The 19,867-nt window shown below is 42.4% G+C and overlaps 1 protein-coding gene across 1 annotated transcript in view; it reads left to right on the forward strand.

Annotated features, from left to right (window-relative positions):
- The window catches only part of WDR93 (WD repeat domain 93), a 94,510-nt gene that overhangs the window by 58,931 nt on the left and 15,712 nt on the right, over positions 1-19,867 (forward strand). The window contains exons 10-11 of the mRNA XM_082254671.1: positions 14,945-15,079; positions 15,183-15,378. Of these exons, the coding sequence (XP_082110797.1) occupies positions 14,945-15,079; positions 15,183-15,378 (331 nt within the window). The remainder of the gene's footprint in view (positions 1-14,944; positions 15,080-15,182; positions 15,379-19,867) is intronic.

A 19,867-nucleotide genomic window follows, 5' to 3' on the forward strand; every position in this document is an offset into this window, starting at 1 on the left:
ATCTTTTTTAATTATTCTGAGAGAGCCCGTAGTCATAGATAGTAGGGCTACTTCAGGTGAGGGTTGGATAGATGTCGTTGTGACGAGACCAATCTCGCCACCGGGCATTGGAGAAGCCTGGTTGCTCGCCTCCAGCAATGTGACTATGGACCCTCTCATCAGCCCATGCTAAACGTAAACCCCATGGCGATTTGACTGTGTTTGTGGCTTCTGAGCGCTGTTTGGATATGTTGAGCGCTCAGATCCAGGCTATCTGGGGATGGGTTGAATGTGGGGGTTCTGTTCAGTAGACTGGGAGTTATGAATTTTTGTGTCTTTTTGTGTTTCTTTAACCATGTGGCTAATGGAGTCTTGCCTCTATCCTGGAAGCTAAACCTTATTCCTGTAAACTGTAAGGCACAGGAAGTGCACTCCTAATATGGTCGTTCCAGGAAGTCCAATGAGGAGACGGACTGTCTGAGGTGGCTCTCCATTCACCTATTGTCGGGGGTGCTAATGAACTTGCCTGCTGTCTGCTAAGAGATGTAGTGACACTCAGAGTAATGTGTATTGAGGGCTCGTTAGGGAACCATTGTTCTGTGTCTGGCTATTGTGTACATTGATTACCCCCTGGGGGCTTCTGTATCCTTGCACATGGCAGTCCTTCTGGTCAAGCTATCTGACCAATCACTGCTGACTCATTTTCAAGCCCTCATTTGCATGGCTGGAGAGGACCTTATGGGGAACTGCAGGTACTGTGTAATTGACCAATGGGAAAGCGGTTGTTGGGGGAAGAATGTTCCAAATTCTGTATAAAAGTGTGCTGTGTTCTTCCAATAAATGTTGTTCCTGTTTTAACCTCAACGCGGAGCCTTGTCTCGTTATTGGGGGGATTTATTGTATGCTGTTCCAGTTTGACTGCTAGGAGTGTAAACCCTTCATATGGTTTTTCCTATTCAGCTGTATGCAGCATTCATAAGGTTCCAGCTACACTGTTTGCATCATTCCTTGGTTTCCAGTTCGGGAGTTTGGTGCCTGTAGCTCTGGAAGGGGAAGATCTCCTAAACGGTTTTAACCCTTTTGTGTCCGGGGTGCCGTTACAGTCGCCATCAGCCTGCAGTACAGAGTAAAAATGGTTTCCGAATGGGGATGCATTTTTGCCAGTCTATGGGGGAAATAGTATGTTGTAACCATTTCCCATACTCGTGTGTATGGTGGAAAGTCTGGAGAGAAAGTTATTGAGTAATAAGGAATATAGTTGAGAGATGACATTAGTAGGAAGATCGACCCGTAGGAGCAACTCTTCAAATCCTGATGGTTCGGATGTAATGTCTGGAAGGGATGGAAGAGTATGGAGGTATGATAGAACCGGTTGTCTCTGAAACCACCCTTGCGGGTGTTGAAGGAGTACCTGGGTCGGGGAGTCAGTTAGCAAAGACGGGTCTGCATGTAGGTCTTGGGCAAGACGTCTGTGATCTTTTTTACACCACGGACCATACCCTGTTCTACCTGTAGCTGGCAGAAAGGCCGGGGTTCCAAAGAAGGGAAGTCATGGGTCCTTGCAATTTAGACAGGGTACTGGATGACGTCAAACTGCCCCATTTCTAGAGTGTTTGACAGGTGAGATTGCTGGATAGTGACATGGCCCTGCGACGGACCACAGGTGTCCACGGCAGAGCACAAAGATCAATGGAGTTGAGGTGTCGTCTCAGTTGGACCCAGAGTTTGAACGAGGAGTGGTGGAACCAGTCCACTATATGCGTAAGTACCCCTGCCTTGTGATATAGAAAGGCATCAGGTATTTTCGGGAGAGAGAGTGTTTTGTATCTTTTTCTAGGGCTGGTTGCTTTCCAAATACATTTAGAAAACATCTGGTGAATCTTCCTAAAGTAAGAGGTGGGTAACCTCATAAGGAGTGTCTGAAATAAGTATAAGAAGTGTGGGAGGACATCCATTTTCAGAGCATTAATTCTTCCAAACCAGGAGAGTTTTTTAGTTGCGTAAGTGGATAAGTCCGATTGGGTTCTGAGGAGCAGTGGGTCATAGTTCTCAGAAAAGAGTCGGGATGCGTCGGACGATATATTAATACCTAGGTAACAGATAGAGGCAGATCCAGTCTTGAAAGGAAAGGAGGACAACAGTCGTTTTAAATCCGCCTCAGGCAACGAGATATTCAGACTTTCTGATTTACTGTGACTAACTTTGAAATTACTTACAGCACCAAAGTTCTTGAATTCTTGTATGATTGAGGGTATTGCGAATAGGGTTGGGTTACAAACAATAACAAATCATCTGCGAAGAGGGCAAGTTTGGAATGTAGGGGACCAACTGTGACACCATGAATGGAGGGATTATTTCGTCGAGCGACAGCCAAGTGTTCCATTGTAAGAACATAAAGAAGGGGAGAGAGGGAACACCCTTGTCTTGTCCCATTCTGGATATTAAACGCTCGGGATAATGAGCTATTCAGATTCTGGCAGATGGGGAGGTGTATAGAGACATGATCCTTAACAGCATTTGAGGCCCCAACCCTATCTGCTGCAGGGAAAGACGAAGGAATTGCTCAGACGTTCAAGGATTTCTACCAATTTCTGTATAATATTTCTACCACACAGCCTCCTCGTACCCCCGCCCCTTCGGAGGAGGACAGGATGTCCTACATTGCTAGGACTGCCTTACCCACTTTAGATGAAGACACTGTAGGCGAACTAGAAAAGCTAATCTCGGAAGATGAAGTAACGGCAGCTATCGCTTCCATCCCTGCTGGCAAGAGTCTGGGTCCTGATGGCTTTACTCCCAAATTTTTTGGCAAAGTCTTTGCTTCCTTCCTTGCCCCCTTCTTGACTAAAATGTTTAATTCCCTAACAGAGGGTTCCGTCTTCCCTCCGCAGACGCTTGAAGCACATATCTCCCTTATTCTGAAAATCAGACTAGGACCCAGACGAACTACAGACCCATTTCCTTGATTTGGGTAGATTTACAAATATACGCTAAGGTGTTGGCTAACAGATTGCAACCATTATTACCACAGTTAATACACTTAGACCCATTTGGTTTTGTGTGCGGACGTGAAGCGAGAGATAACACCCTGAAAACCCTTCTCCTGACTGATTATGCCCGCACTCAGAATATCCCTCTTTGCCTCTTAACGGTTGATGCAGAGAAGGCATTTGACCAAGTGGACTGGCAATTCCTCCAGTATATTTTCATATAGGTCTATATACGTATGCTTTGTAAACTGAAATTCCTCTTAGGTAAGGATGTCTCCACTCCTCCTCTTCACCATGTATCCGGCAATGGTGTTCATATGGATAAAATAAATGATTTCATAGTGTAAAACCGTATATACTCCTTTTATTAAAATCAAAATTGAACATAGAAATAAAAACAACACTTCGCAGTGTGTAAGCTGTTTGTTACGTTTCATGTGAAGTACATTTGTTTAGCACTGTGTATATACACTTACCAGTCACTTTATTAGGTACACCTGATCAATTGCTTGGTAACACAAATTGCTAATCAGCCAATCACATGGCAGCAACTCAATGCAATTAGGCATCTAGACGTGGTGAAGAGGACTTGCCGAAGTTAAAACCGAGCATCAGAATGGGGAAGAAAAGGGGTTTAAGTGATTTTGAACGTGGCATTGTTATTGGTGCCAGACAGGCTGATCTACCAGGATTTTCACACACAGCTATCTCTTGGGTTTACAGAGAATGGTCCGAAAAAGAGAAAATATCCAGTGAGGGGCATTGTGGAGGAAAATGCCTTGCTGATGTCAGTGGAGAATGGACAGACTGGTTTGAGATAATAGAAAGGCAACAGTAACTTAAATAACCCCTTGCTAAAACCAAGGTATGCAGAATACCATCTCTGAATGCACAACGCATTGAACCTTGAAGCAGATGGTTTACCGGGGGTCACTCCTGTCAGCTAAGTACAGGAAACTGAGGCTACAATTTGCACCAAATTTGGACATTAGAAGACTGGAAAAATGTTGCCTGGACTGATGAGTCTCGATTCCAGCTGGGACATTCAGATGGAAGGGTCAGAATTTGGCATAAACAACATGAAAGCATGGATCCATCCTGCCTTGTATCAACAGTTCAGGCTGGTGGTGTAATGGTGTGGGGGATATTTTCTTGGCACACTTTGGGCCCCTTAGTACCAGTTGAACATCGTTTAAACGCCACAGCTGACCTGAGTACCGTATTGTTACTGACCATGTCCATCCCTTTATATGTACAGTGTACCCATCTTCTGATGGCTCCTTCCAATCATCTCACCACTGGTTTCTTGAACATGACAATGAGGTCACTGTACTCCAATGGCCTCCACAGTCACCAGATCTCATCCAATAGAGCACCTTTGTTATGTGGTGGAACGGGAAATTTGCATCATGGATGGTGCAGGTGATAAATCTGCAGCAACTGCGTGATGCTATCATGTCAATATGGACCAAAATCTCAGAGGAATGTTTCCAACACCTTGTTCTCTGCCACGAAGAAAAAAGGCAGTTCTGAAGGCAAAAGGTCCAACCCGGTACTAGCAAGGTGTTCCTAATAAAGTGACCAGTAAGTGTATATGAACTCAAGACTTAAGAAGGTGTGGGAAACCCTATTTTGGGAATTATTGTGTGTATGTATGTGTATATATATATATATATATATATATATATATATATATATGGAATTAGGAAATAACTTACATAAACACAGTTAAGGCACCAGTTAATACGCATACTCAAGTAAGCACAACATTCTATTATTTTTTAATTTTTATTGCTTTAGGTGGGGACAGATCATAGGGGTGTGCCAGGTGTGCCCAGGCACACCCTAATCACCCTGTGCAGCACAGATTCCCCCTACTGCCCTGGCTCCCCTCCCTTTTACCCCCACAGCTCTTCCGGCTTCCCTCCTCTCCAGCCGGCTGTTGCTGGGGGGATGTTTTAGGATGAGTGGGGAAAGGGGCCGGTAAATATATAATTTGCCGATCCCCTCCCTTTCTGAATGAATGAGTGGATCGGTAGTGTGTGTTTGAGCTTTGGTGTGCACACCCTAATGCATTAGGCTGCGCACACCTATGGGACAGATACACCTAATGTGAGCAGCTGCTTGTACTTCATTGATATACCTACATATATAGGTGCATCTCAAAAAAATAGAATATCATCAAAAAGTTCATTTATTTCAGCAATTTAATTCAAAAAGTTAAACTCTCATATATTATATAGATTCATTACACACAGAGTGATATATTTTATATGATATATTTGATATATATTTTCTTAATGTTGATGATTATGGCTTATAGCTAGTGAAAACCCAAAATTCGGTATCTCAGAAAATTACTCTGTGTTTAATGAACCTATATATTATGAGTTTCACTTTTTGAATTCAATTACTGAAATAAATTAACTTTTTTATGATATTCACATTTTTTGAGATGCACCTGTATATGCTAAGAGGTAGCGCATAGGACCCTGTACAGCTTTATCTCTGATCATTCACATGGAAGAAATGAAACCTCCTTCCGCAAGATGTGGTGTTACTGGACCCAATTCACCTTTTCCAATAAGTAAAAGAACTCCTAGAGTCTACCCCAGCAAAGGCAGAGATATACTAGATTAGAAGGGGTCTCCTCCTCGCACCCCCTTCTTTTTTATTTATTTTTTTTTCCTCGCTCTCACCCTTTTTCTCTTTTTTTTTCTTTTTTCCTTATTCCTTTTTCTACTTCCTCACGAAAACAGAACATTTTTTGGCAGGGTGCATGACTTCCCCTCTGACTAGTGACTTAATAAAAATTGATAGTTTAGCGTCACAGATCATGGAGATAAAACAATGTGATAAAAAACAAATCAGTGATTGTAACATGGTAGTCAAACCAGCTGCGATGTTAACGTAAGCTTCTTAGCAAAACTTCAACAATAAACATACCTTGCCGAGCTTCTTGATGACGGCCCTTTCTGATTGGCTGAAACGCGTCAAAGCTTGATCGCATCACCATGACATAATTTCTGCCTGTGTCACGACCTGGGTCAGAGCTGAGTCGCGAAATGCGGTATTTGCTGTATGGTGGTCGGAGCGATTTTGAGACACACATGTTGCATATACTGGGTTTAAGGCACCTCAAGCTTTGTTTTATACCTTATACCTACCTTCAAATAAACTTTGCGATGTTACGCTATGTGGTTTCCCTCCACTGTTTTTTTCCATACTTCCATCTGAGGAATAACCTAGTGAGGTGCCTGCTAATAAGGGGTATATCCAGGGGTGGATCCCCCAAAAAGTGCAAGAGACCACACTAGAAGTTGGAGATCAAATGATTAACCCTTTGAGAAGGCTACCACCAAAGACATCAACCAGGGGTGGATTCCCCATTAAGCGCAAGTGACCATACTAGAGATAAGTGGTCCACATCCGGGGTGAGTGTACATCCATGTGGGGCACTTGAATTAAGCACTAGTGGAGCACCCGTCTTACGTTGAAGATTATGAGCACAAGCACTGTATAACTTTTATGTCACATTAATGGGACTTGCATACAGGGCTGCTGTTAGAAATCGCGGGGCCCCATACAGACTACCTGGCAGGGCCCCCTCAAGAAATTGTTAAAGATCTATTTAGCTAAAATTACAACAAAATCACTATTATCAGACACAAATATAACATAACTCGTGTAATTCCTGCTAAATCTAAAAAAAAAAAACGATGTTAAATAAAAAAGAAGATGAGATGAGAAAAATATACAGGCTGGGCAGTTGGAGCTCAGTGATCAGAGAGACAGAGAGAGAGAAACAAAGTTACAATTTACAAATAAACTCCTGAGCAGAGATAAGTGCTGGGAGGGGGGCCCGCACAGGGAGGGGGATTAGTGAGGGACGACTGCCTCTTTCTCAACAGATAAAAGCTGATAGCAGGGAGAGGGACAGATCAGATTCAGGTGCTGGAGGAAGATTTCTGTAATTGTTGTCCATCATTAATCCCCCTCTCTGTGTGGGCCCCCCTGTGTGCTCGGGCCCCCTACAAGAGGGCTGGTGGTCCCCCCCTATCAGCGGCCCTGCTTACATATCTACCTGTTTGGTTTAATTTGATTTATGGATTGATGTAGATTTTTGCTAATTACCTAGTGTGATGTATGGTTAGGTTTATAGTGACTTAGTAGCCTTTCTATCACTCACAGTTGTTTTGGTAGTCCTATTACTTGTGGCCCTACTCTAGATACATTTTTACCAGACTAGATTGTGATACTTTGACTACTTAGCTCTACTCCTTACATTGTTAGGCGTTCCCTGCAATGTGTTGATATTGCTGCATCAGGGTCAACATTGATAGTCAAATTATTGAATTTTGTAATACTTGTTCATATTGATTCTATAAATAAAGAATTTATTATTCAAAAAAAAAAAAAGATGACGTGAGCCAGGAGGAAGAATATTTTATATATTTTATGATCAAGTCTGCATTTATCCTTTGATGATTGGTTTATAGAGCATCTTGCAATAGCAAGCTGGAAGTAATCATTTTAGAGTTGCCTCAGCAGTCTGGGTCTTCTTGTATGCTGGAGGCTGTATGTGATAAAAAAAAAAATATAGAGTACCTGTTTACATTTGCAAATCGTTCTTTAACATTTGCACAGCCGCTGCAAATAATCCTTGTAATGTGTCTAATAAGTTTATTTTATATGATTGTCCGCTCCATGTAATGTCCATAATCTGGAAATTACAGCATTATGACCCTTAGCTAGAACTGTTGATTACAGTAAAATCTTGGATTGCGAGCATAATTTTGTTCCGGAATCATGCTTGTAATCCAAAGCACTCGTATATTAACCACTTAAGCCCTGGAAGATTTTACCCCCTTCCTGACCAGGGGGTATTTTGCGATTCGGCACTGCGTGACTTTAACGGACAATTGCGCGGTCGTGCGACGCTGTACCTAAACGAATTTGGCGTCCTTTTTTTCCCACAAACAGAGCTTTCTTTTGGTGGTATTTGATCACCTGTGCGATTTTTTGATCACGCGCTATAAACAAAAAAAGAGCGTAAATTTTGCAAAAATAGCAATATTTTTCCCTTTTTTTATATGAAATTCCCCCCAAAAAAAATGTAAAAATCAAAATTTTTTAACATTTTCGGCCAATTTGTTTTATGCTACCTATGTTTGGTAAAAAAAATCGCAAAAAGCGTATTTTGATTGGTTTGCGCAAAAGTTATTGCGTTTACTAACTAAGGGAAAGATTTTTGTCATTTTTGTTGTTTTTTTTTTAACGCGTAATGGCGGCGATCTGCGATTTTTTTTTTGCGGTACTGCGACATTGCGGCGGACAGATCGGACCCTTGACTGACATTTTTGACACTTTTGGGGTTACCAGTGACATTTCTACAGTAATCAGTGCTATATATTTGCACTGTTACTGTAAAAATACACTGGTAGTGAAGGGGTTAACTTTATTTGAGAGGGAGGGGCTGTGTGTGTCCCTAGGGGCGTGATTCTAACTGTGATTGGCTGTGGCTTCAGCTGTATGCAGAGTGATCAACGGATCTACATAGTAGATCCATATGATCATCTCTCATACAGAGGGGAGAATGACAGGCAGCTTGTTTACACAAGCTGCCTGACTTTCTCCCTCTCCCCCGCCGATCGCAGAGTGGCCGGCGGACATCGGGTCCGCCGGTCACACGCGCGGGGGGGTCCGTGACCACGCGGGAGCGGGAGCGCGCCTCCGGCGGCGCGCGCTCGCTCCCTAGACCCTCACAAGCTAGTGACGTAGCCCTACGTCAATTTGCCTGTGAGGGGCTGACCGCCGTAGTAGATAGTCGTGCGGCGGTCATCAAGTGGTTAAAGTGTATTTCCCCATAAAAAATAATAGAAATAATAGTTCATATAAAAAGATTATAGCAATGTGAAAGGTTAACCATAAAATGTCCATTTACAAATGGCGCCTCCACAAGGGCATTAGAAGCAAAAGCCAGCAGGAGCTACAGAGTATAAAAGAGAAGAGAGGCGCCTCTAAGTGTAGCAATATGGTTACATTTAAAGAAGGTACAACATTTAGCAGCTTACATGGTTGATGATTAAAAGAGGCACATCTAAGTATGCAGGCATCCAGGGTAAAGCTGTGCACATAGACCGTCCTCCGTACCGCTGACTATCACCCCTGTCGGTCTGCAATGGTGACCGGGAAGACTACCCTGCAGTAGAGCGATCTGAAAGCGAGGCTTGAAGCTCTCGTTGAGCGCAGTGTGGAAGGAATGACGTTGATGGTGGTGCGAAGGACAGTCTATGTGGACAGCTTTACCCCGGATGCCTGCATACTTAGATGTGCCTGTTTTAGTCATCAACCATGTGAGTTGCCATTAATTAAATGTAACCATATTGCTACACTTAGAGGCACCTCTCTTCTCTTTTATACTTTGTTGTGACATGATGCTACTTTTACTTTTTTCTACTCGTTTATCAAGTCAAAATTTATAAAAAAAAATGTTGCTTGTCTTGCAAAACACTCTCAATCCAAAGTTTTACTGTATTAGCAAATCAAATTTTTTATAAACAAACTCCATAGAGTTGTAGAAATGAAGGGATCTATGTCACACATTTGTGCAGGCTGGACACATTATCCCCATATTTTCTATCATAGATTATTTCCTGTGATTGTTGGCTCCATCCAGTGGCCAAAATGCAGTATAGTCTTCCAAAGTACTTCAGTGAGAAAATATATAGCATTTTGGCAACAAGAAGATACTGACAAACATGGGAATTAATCTATTACAGAAAATATGGGGGAAATCTGTCCAGCCTGCACAAATATTTGTGACATTTGTCAATCAAATGTTTTATAAATAGGCCCCTAAGTGTATACAGCATATTAAAGATGGCATATGCTTGGTAATGTACTCTTATGCTGATTTTACCAGTGGTAACCCAGGAAGCTTGGAGAAGGGTCAGACGTCTCTTCAGCAATGATAAAACAACGTAAGATAACACATGATTAAAAAAAATTGTCATAGCTGGCATATAAACAGCTATTTGTGTTTCCAAACTGTAGGAAATAAATAGTGGCAGCAGAAATCCATTTGAGAGTAGTCATCGGCTGTTACCATGTGAGCGTAATTCACTTATAAATAAAATAGCTGTCTATTAGCAATGATCCTATCTTTCATGTGTCACTTGGATATTTCAGCCTTTCTTGCATTGATTTCTACTCCCTAAGGTCCTGGCCTTTATCTTACAACATCTCCAAGGCAGGATGGGATTTATTACTCTGGATCTAATCTCAGGATTTCTTTTCTCCTCTTTTTTTTTTTTTTGTAAATTTTCTGTAGGAAGATACAAAAACTGTTAAAAGAGATGTATGTTTTTTTTTTGTAAGATTCATACTTACCTAGGTGGATGCAGCATCCATCCGATGCTGCATCTGTCCCCCGCCGCCTCTACAGTGAGAACCGAGTGATTGAACACCGCCGATTGCTCGGTTCTCACAGCTTCGTGAGCAGAGAGCCGGTGACTATCACAACTCCTGCTGTGATTATTTACAGCGGGAACTGCGGACTCACAAGGCAGATTACTATTCTGTCAGTGGGGAAGACATTGATCCTGTGTTCCTGATAAGCAAGAACACGGATCTCTGCCTTCCCCTAGTACAAGCACCTCCCACAGTTTAGTAAAGCAATGGCTTGAAACATATTAACCCTTTGATGGCCCCTTATGTTACATATTGTCCTAAATTGATGAAGAAATTACATTTTTTTATTGGATATGTTTTATAGCAGAAAGTAAACAATTATTGTTAAGCAGTTAAAGCTGTATACCTTTGCTCTTTCTTAAATAATTTACATTGCTGTGGAAAAGTATTTGCCCTCTTCCTCATTTTTTCTTTTTTTTTGCATATTCGTCACACACATTTATCAAAATTCAGTTTTTAAATGACAAAGCTGTCCAAATCTTCCTGGCCCTATGTGAAAAAGTAATTGCCCCCTAAACTTAATAACCGGCTGTGCCACCCTTGGCGGCAACAGATGCAATTGAGAGTTTGCGATAACTGGCAATGAGTCTTTCACATCGCTGTGGAGGAATTTTGGCCTACTCTTCTTTGCAGAATTGTTTTAATTCAGCGACATTGGAGGGTTTTCTAGCATGCCACAGCATCTCAATTGGATTTAGGTCCAGACCTTAACTAGGCCACTCCACTTTTCTTTTCTTGAGCCATTTAGAGATGGACTTGCTGGTGTGTTTTGGATCATTCTTCTGCTGCATAACCCAAGTGAGCTTGATGTCACAAACTGATGACCAGACATTCTCCTTCAGGATTTTCTGGTAGAGCGTAGAATTCATGGTTCCATCAATTGTGGCAAGTTGTCTAGGTCCTGAATCTTCAAAGCAGCCCCAGATCATCACACTACCACCACCATGTGTAACGGTTGGTATGATGTTCTTTTTATGAAACGCTGTGTTAGGTATGTCCCAGATGTAACGGAACGCACACCTTCCAAAAAGTGAAACTTTTGTCTCTGCAGTCCACAAAATATTTGGCAAAAAAGACTTGGGGATGACCAAGGTGTTTTTTTTTGGCAAATGTAAGATGAACATTTGTGTTCTTTTTGGTCAGCAGTGGCTTCGACCTTGGAACTCTCAAATAGATTCGGTTTTTGTCTCTTTCTTATTGTTAAATCATGAACACTGACCTTAACTGAGGCAAGTGAGGCCTGCAGTGCTTTAGATGTTCTTCTGGGTTCTTTCCTCCTGGATGAGTCTGCGTTGTGCTCTTGGAGTAATTGTGGTATGCAGCCACTCCTGGGAAGGTTCACCAATATTCCAGGTCTCTCCATTTGTTGAAAATAGCTCTCACTGTGGTTCGCTGGAGTCCCAAAGCCTTAAAAATGGCTTTGTAACCCTTTCCAGACTACAGACACTCCTCGTTTAACGACTTACCTGTTTAACGACCGCTCAGACTTACGACCAGCTTTTTGAGCACTGTACATTGTTTTGTGCAGTAAAGTACAGGATTTTTGTTGTTTATATTTTTGTTTTCTGCACTTACCCAAATTAAAACAATGTTATTGAGTTGGAGTTTTGTGTTTAGACCTTTTTTTTTTTTCAGAATACAGTACAGTAGTTAGGAATGCTTAAAATATTGATTACTTGTGACTCCTCATTTAACAACCAATTTGTTTAACAACCTGGTCGCTGGAACAGAACCTGGTCGTTAAGTGAGGAGAGCCTGTATACTAATCTGTCTGAAATTTCTTTAGATTGTGGCATGATGTGTTGTTTTTTCTTAGATCTGTTAGTGTGCTTCACTTTGTTTATTTACCCATATATTGGGTACAAGACATTAAAAACATGCAGGCAATAGCGTTGGTGGTCAGCGGTGCGGGCTGCACGTTCTCCTCACGGAGCTGGCTTCCGGCTTCCCGTTTGCATTCCACCAACGTAAACGTAACGACGCTATGCGTTCCAAACTGACGCTTTTGGTCAGTGATGAAACGCGTCAGTTTGGAACGCATAGTGTCATTACGTTTAGGTTGGTGGAATGCAAACCGGAAGCCGGAAGCCAGCTCCGTGAGGAGAACGTGCAGCCCGCACCACTGACCACCAACACTATTGTCTGCATGTTTTTAATGTCTTGTACCGAATATATAGGTAAATAAACTAACTATAACACTACACTATTTGGAGCTTTCTTTCTCCCCCTCTATTGGACCGGATTATATATATTGGAGCCCAGAGGAGTTGTTGCCAGCCCACGGGATACCGTCCAGAGGGGACCCATCGAGCCCAGGGGGCTTACAAAGTTCGTTTGGTCCTGGTGCCGTATGGCATTCAGGACCCATTACATTGAGTAAGTGACCCAACTTATTTCCTACTTGGGATTGGATACTGCTGAGATTATATCAATCAAGCCTGAGCACGAGCACTTTCTGAATATTTCATAATCACTTTCACCAAGGACTTTTTTATATATTTTTTAATATATTTTTTATATAATTATCTAAGCAATCAAAGTCACTGTTGTATTTAAATGTAATGTTGTGAATTATCCCATTTTATCCAACACTGTTGCACTTTATATTCACTGTGAATTGATGACCTATAGGAATTTTATTAACTGATCAAATTTTAATTTACTTATTATTATTATATTCAACACTATTGCACTTTATATCCATCATTTGTTACCAGTATATACATTTATTTATCACCACAGCACGCGCTGTATTTGGTCTTTTAGACCAATCACTTGCATAGAAAAAAAGCTATTCAGTCGAAAGGATTGCATGAGGACTCGAGGGCATACAATGCGATTAGAGGAGAAGCGTTTTAACCTCAGGCAACGCATGGGGTCCTTTACTGTTAGGGCTACAAGATTGTGGAATTCTCTACCACAAGAGGTGGTTTCTGCGGGAAATATAGCTACTTTCAAAAGACTCTTAGACGTACATCTCAAGGATCAGAACATTCAGGGGTATGAGAGATGATTACGGCCACACACACCTACACAGGTTAAACTGGATGGACTATTGTCTTTATTCAACCTCAACAACTATGTAACTTATTTAACAAAAAATGTGGTTAATCACAGTTCATTCATGATTTAGCAAGTGGGGGGAGGGCGGCAATTACTTTTTCACCTAGGAAGATTTGGACAGCTTTTTTCCCAATATTAAATTAAATTAAATTCTCATTTAAAAACTTTGTTTTTTATTTACTTGGGTTATCTTTGTGTAATATTAAAAGTTGTTTGATGATCTTAATCATTTATTTGTGAAAATATTCAAGAAAAGAAAAAATCGGGCAGGGGCAAATACTTTTTCAAAGCACTGTTTATTTATGCATTTCCCTTGATTCCATGAATCCATTAAGGTGTAATTAAAAAAATAAAAAGTGTAAAAAATTTGCTCTAGGTTAATAAAGATCAAAAAGCAGCTTGCTATTAAATTGTGATACCAATTCTCATAACAAACATATTCCAAAGCAGCCCTAAAGATCTAACAAATACTGTGCAAAAAAATTGCAATGTGAAACAGAAACTATAAAGTGCAATATGAAACAGCAAATATTTAAACATGCATGTTGCAATATGAAACCGCAAATAAAGTGCCAAAAGTGCAATATGGAGCAACATTCAATAAATTGCAGATAAACATCCAAAGCTTATCTGTGATTATAAAATAACAACTGATGTGCAAACAGACACAGTGCCTATGTAAATGTCCTTATATCATACATAAAATAAAAAGAAAATTATAAAGTTTGATAGTGGAAAAAGAGACCATTAACGTGTTCTTTAAACTCCGGTATAAAGAGATCCTCCACTGACTAGAAATGATCATCACGCCTCTTACCACAAAAGATGGGCCAAAGATTATAATGGCCAAAAGGGCCTAAGATGTCACAGGCTAGGCAATCAGCAGGGAAAGTGATGGGCCTCACTCCACAATCAATCCCAATGTAATGCCAGGAAATCAAATCTCCATTGTAAAGTCCATAATAAGAATCAAAGTTTATTAAAAGCTTACAGGGTTCACTGACAAGCCTCACAGCAGGTAGATCAGCAGGCTGATAGTACATTAGTGGCTACTGCAGATGGACACCAAGAGTGTCCACTCCCCTATGCGTTTCATCAGCAGTGATATCTTTTGGGGGGATGGGCCCCCTAAATGCAAAACCTTTTTTTTAAGTGAAGATAGAGTGGGATTAGACCCCTTGTCAGTTTTTATTTCTGTCCCTGTTAGGGGGGCAATAGATTCCCTTTATTTGTGGGGATTTCCTCTCAATTGCTGCTTTGGCTATGGGACCGGAGGTGAAGGGAAATCTCCCCAATGGGACACAGATTGCAAAAATAAACCTTACAGGGGTTATACTTTACTTACTCTATCCAAAATGGAAAAAAAAACAATAGTTTGACCAATAGTTCTACTTGAAGTTAATAGTCATACTTGCCAACAATTACCTTTTGCCTTTTAGATGTTGAACCAAAAGCTGATATTGTGTGGCCATGTGCTGCTCCCATTAAATTCTCAGCAGTCAGCTCTCAAACCTCATACCTAGCCCTTGCATTTGAAAACGACACACTTGCAGTATGGGACATGACGTACTCTGGTAAGACTTATACTTGTATACTTATGGTTTCAAAGTTGTTTGCATCAACATGGTTGCTTTAACTGATTTACATGTAGACTAATATGGAAATGTTGTTTCCCAGGTTTTCTTTTGGCTGTTGTTGCCCTCCCAGAGGGACGGCATATAGGTAGTCTTTATTACTTAGAACACAATACTTGCAGTAAAGAACCTCCAGCTGTCACTAGAGCCCAGATCTTGGTGTGGTGTACTGATAAATCTCTGTACCTCGTCACTGCAGCCGGGGGTAGGGAACACAGCATGGTTCTTCTTCGAGAAAGGTGAGGCCTCTGCATGATCTATATCGTTTTGCACGTGTCCATCAAATCTTCATAGCCTTTGCCACATCTGAACTGCCATTACTTACCATCCAGGTTGGGGTCTTTTGCAGGTTCCATATAAAACGGACCCTTTTGATGCTGATCTCCTGTCTTCAGTTCTCTTTAGTCACTGATCTAAAACAAGTATAGAAGTTTGTGACTTTTTTCGCTGCATGCTTGTTCCTAGTCAGTGATACAGTTGGTATTGTAGAAGAAGATCAGCCCACATATTTCTCAGTATAAGTTTCATTGAATATGTTCACCATAAAATAGTCTTTAAAGCCTCATGCACATGGGCACATTAGGGGCATACATCGTAAAATTCTGTCTTTTTGCTGTGCCCCAGAACTCAGGTGCTGCGTACATCCGCCTATAGACATGAATAGCTGTACGACAGTAAACATTGGTACTTTTGTAAATCAGTGTATAGCATATGGATCCAAACACGGAGAATACCTTCATACAATATACACAAGTTTATGTGAGTATTGCCATATACCTGCTTACAGATGCAGGTACTGCGGATCTGTGGGCCAGGTCTTACTGCACCCATGCATGTTGGGTAATACCTCACACGAAGGCATGCTCCCCAATGCCTGGGACCAGGTGGAGGCTGCGGTCATGTGAAGAACCAAACATTAAGGCAGTCCCTGAGTCAGAGATGAGCCACTTGTGTGCAGCAGTAACATACAGCATTCTTCCATAAGATGTTTCGTCCTAGATAACTACACACTTATAGTGATGTGCTGTATGTGTTGCATTCGGAGGGACATGCGGAGCCATTGCCTCCTCCACCAGTCCATCATACCTCCGATACTTCACTCCCAATAAAAGAATGAAACCCATAGCATGGGTGTCCTAAGTTAACTCCTTCCTGTACCTAGTAATCAGGCCTTGTATCTCCATAACTCTAGTCTACCCCTGGTGACTGGAGGAGATGGACAACAAGGGAGGGAGTCAGAGCACCAATCCCCTCACTATCGGAGGACCTGTCCCCTAACCAGGTACCACGCCAAAGGACTGGTTCCTGTTCTTCTCAGTTACCCATGACAACTACCTCCTCTTCCTAGTCTTGCAAGTTAACCCTTTTTGTAGTGGTGTTACCCATACCCCATAATGCTTTTACAGACCCGTGTTCTTTACGAATACGCCAAGACCTAAAATACACCCTTTGAAAAACTTCAGACCAGGTTCAAAGCAGTTGAACAACTTTTACTGAGGATTCAGCAGAACATGTATAACATGAATAAACGTCCTTCTAACTACACCTGTGGCTGCCCCAGCATACCTGCAAAGGTGAAGTCCTAGGGGAAAAGGAAGTACTCGCATAGAAGTGTTCATGGTGGCACTCTGAAGGTAGACCACAAGTCCCAGCAAGCTTCTGCAAGGTGTCTGCTTTCTCTAGCCTTTTAGCCTCCCCCTTCTGGGACCTGAAACTCTTCCCTTTCATTTCACACTTTTTGAGCTGGACCCCAGAAAAAGCCAGCACACATGACCAGGGAAGGCAGCAAGAAACATTACCCCTTCCGACTGACCTAGGCAGTCAAGTAGCTAACTAAGCATACAATACAGTTGGCTGCTAGAAAAGGGCTCTGTGTTCGAGTCAAATGGGGCGCTCAGTGCTCGAATGGGGTGCTTCGCCCACTGATTAGTGCCCCATAATGCGCTGCGCTGTTGCAGTGCATTGATTGCTGATGATTGGCCAAAGCATGCACCTGACCTGTATGCTTTGGCCAATCACAACACAATGTCCTGTCAGAGCAATGATTGGTGCCTTTGGCCAATCATGGCTCAGGGGCTTAGTTCACACCCCACACTGTATAAGGCTGCTGCGTACACGGCAGCTGTGTATAGTGTGTGACAATTGAGATTAGGCAGGTAGTTAGTGGGTGGTGTGTTGAGTCAGATAAGTGCAGTCAGTGTAGTGTGCAGGCATACCCCACATTAAAAATGTATGGATATGTTGTAGTCCTGGGTCCCCTCCCTGTGCTCCCAAAGTTTTGTGTCCCTGTGACTTATAGTTTGGGAGCAGTGCCATGTCAAGCTGACCAATATTTCCCATAGATTCCAATGAGCACTGAAAGCTGAAAATTGGTCTGGGAAGGAGAGGGGTGAAAGTGCCCTATATTTAAGTGGTTAAGGGGAACACTATGACAGAATTTTTTTAAAAAACAGCGTGGTGTCCCCCCCCCCCCCAAAATCCATACCAGACCCTTATCCGAGCATGCAGCCTGGCAGGCCAGGAAAGGGGGGGGGGGGGGCAAGCAAACACCCCCCCTCCTGAACCATACCAGGCCGCCTGCCCTCAACATGGGGAGGGTGCTTTGGGGTGCCCCCCAAAGCAGCTTGTCCCCATGTTGATGGAGACAAGGGCCTCTTCCCGACAACCCTGGGCTGCGGTTGTGGGGTTCTGTGGGTGGGGGCTTAAGGGAATCTGCAAGCCCCCTTTATCAAGGGGGCCCCAGATCCCGCCCCCCCCATGTACATGGGTATCAGGTACATAGTATCCCTACCCATTCACCACAGCATACAGTTTTTGACAAGTTCTTTATTAAAAAGAAAAAAAAAATAGTGTCCCTTCGATATAAATCCATCGTCAATCACGCCACCCGCCGGACCCGAAAAATAGAAAAAAATGTCAAAAACGCTTTGCTTTGTCTGCCTGATCCTTAGCTTTGACAGCTCTTTTATAGGCAAGGGGCAGGACCGCTCGGTTATGTCACCTGGTGGCACTGCCCCTTGCGATGCCCCAAAGCACCCACCCCCCCATGTTAAGGGCATGTGGCCTGGTATGGTTTTTGGGGGGGGGGGCGCTCGCTCATCCCCCCCCCCCCACCTTTCCTGACCTGCCAGGCTGCATGCCCGGATAAGAGTCTGTTATGGATGTTTTTCATTGTTTTTTTAGTTTAAATTAAAATTGTGCCCCTTTAGAAATGTCAGTATTGCTTCATACAGGCTCTATACATTGAACAGGTGCGTCACTTTACAGGCACATTAGGGGACCCCCAGGCATGATACTTTTCATTTTTATTGTTTCACTTTAGGCATCATGAAAAACACTGCTCTTGTAAAAGCTATCATTTTAAAAACATTTTTTTGCATTGATACATGTCCTTCATGGCAGTACCCAGGTCCCCATATACTTTTTATGGCAATAACTTGCATATAAGCCTTTAAAATGAGGACTTTTGATTTTTCATGTTCATGCCCCGTAGACTTTAGTAGAGTTCCCATGTTCGCTAGAACTTTTTCCCTGTTCGAGATGTTCTGGTGCGAACCGAACTGGGGGGTGTTCGGCTCTTTACTATTGGCAGTCTGTTCAACAGGCAGCTGTACACACCTGGGTTTCCTAGGAACAGGTAAGAGACAGAATATTGCCTTGTACACCCGCAATGAGACCTTGGTATGTCAAGTGTCTTTTTATGCTAGTGCCGTGGTACATTAGAGAGTGAGTGAGCATTTAATCAGTGGACAGGAAGTCTATAGGCCTTGCCTGGTCCTGCCTTACTTCCTGAGGCAGTGTAAATGATTATCACAAGGTGGTCCATAACCAACGCTTTATATTTAAAATATATCTAAAGGCAAAATTCTGTTCCTGTTATTTTTTTAGCAGAGGCACAGTATCAGCCAACTCTTTCCTCCCATCCTGACTGTCCCTGGTCCACCCCTTTCATTCACTAGATTTCAAAATTTTCAATCATAGAGGTTCAACATCACCTGTGGGCATTACCCAGGGAAGTGTGTATGTATATGCATGCAATCTACCTAAGAGAACCCACGTCACCAGAATAAAATCCACCCATAAAGGTATTTTAATAGTTGACTCTTCCCAAGAGCCAGTCCGTTGGTTGCATCAGGGCTTTGGGCTCTTGGGAAGAGTACAGGGCAGTGTGCTGTGATGTATTCAGGAAGCTATGTACAGCACCCTACTGGCTCCTCCTATCAACCATAACCTGCTTGCATGGCATAGTACAATAACCAGTAATAATGTTATTGGGTCTAAAATAAGGTATGCAATGAAATGGAAAGGTTTTATTTAAACATTTCATTAGCATGTTAATGAGGGAAGAGAGAGGAATCGGGAAAGTCAAAATAAAAATATACACTGCCTGGCCAAAAAAAAAAAGTCGCCACCTGGAATTAACTAAGCAACTAACTAAACTAAGCATGCAGTAACTCTCCTATTGGATAGTCATGTGCCCAAAGAATGAGGTCAGCTGACTACCTGAATATACTGAATCACCAGGTTATTCCATCAATGGATTTTTTTCTTCCCTGATGGCACGGGAATATTCCAAGATGACAATGCCAGGATTCATCGGGGTCAAATTGTGAAAGAGTGGTTCAGGGGCCATGAGACATCATTTTCACACATGGATTGGCCACCACAGAGTCTAGAACTTAACCCCATTGAGTATATTTGGGATGTGCTGGAGAAGGCTTTGCGCAG

Source organism: Pelophylax lessonae (genome assembly GCF_965119305.1).
Source record: "Pelophylax lessonae genome assembly, chromosome: 4".
NCBI classification, from domain to species: Eukaryota; Metazoa; Chordata; class Amphibia; order Anura; family Ranidae; genus Pelophylax; species Pelophylax lessonae.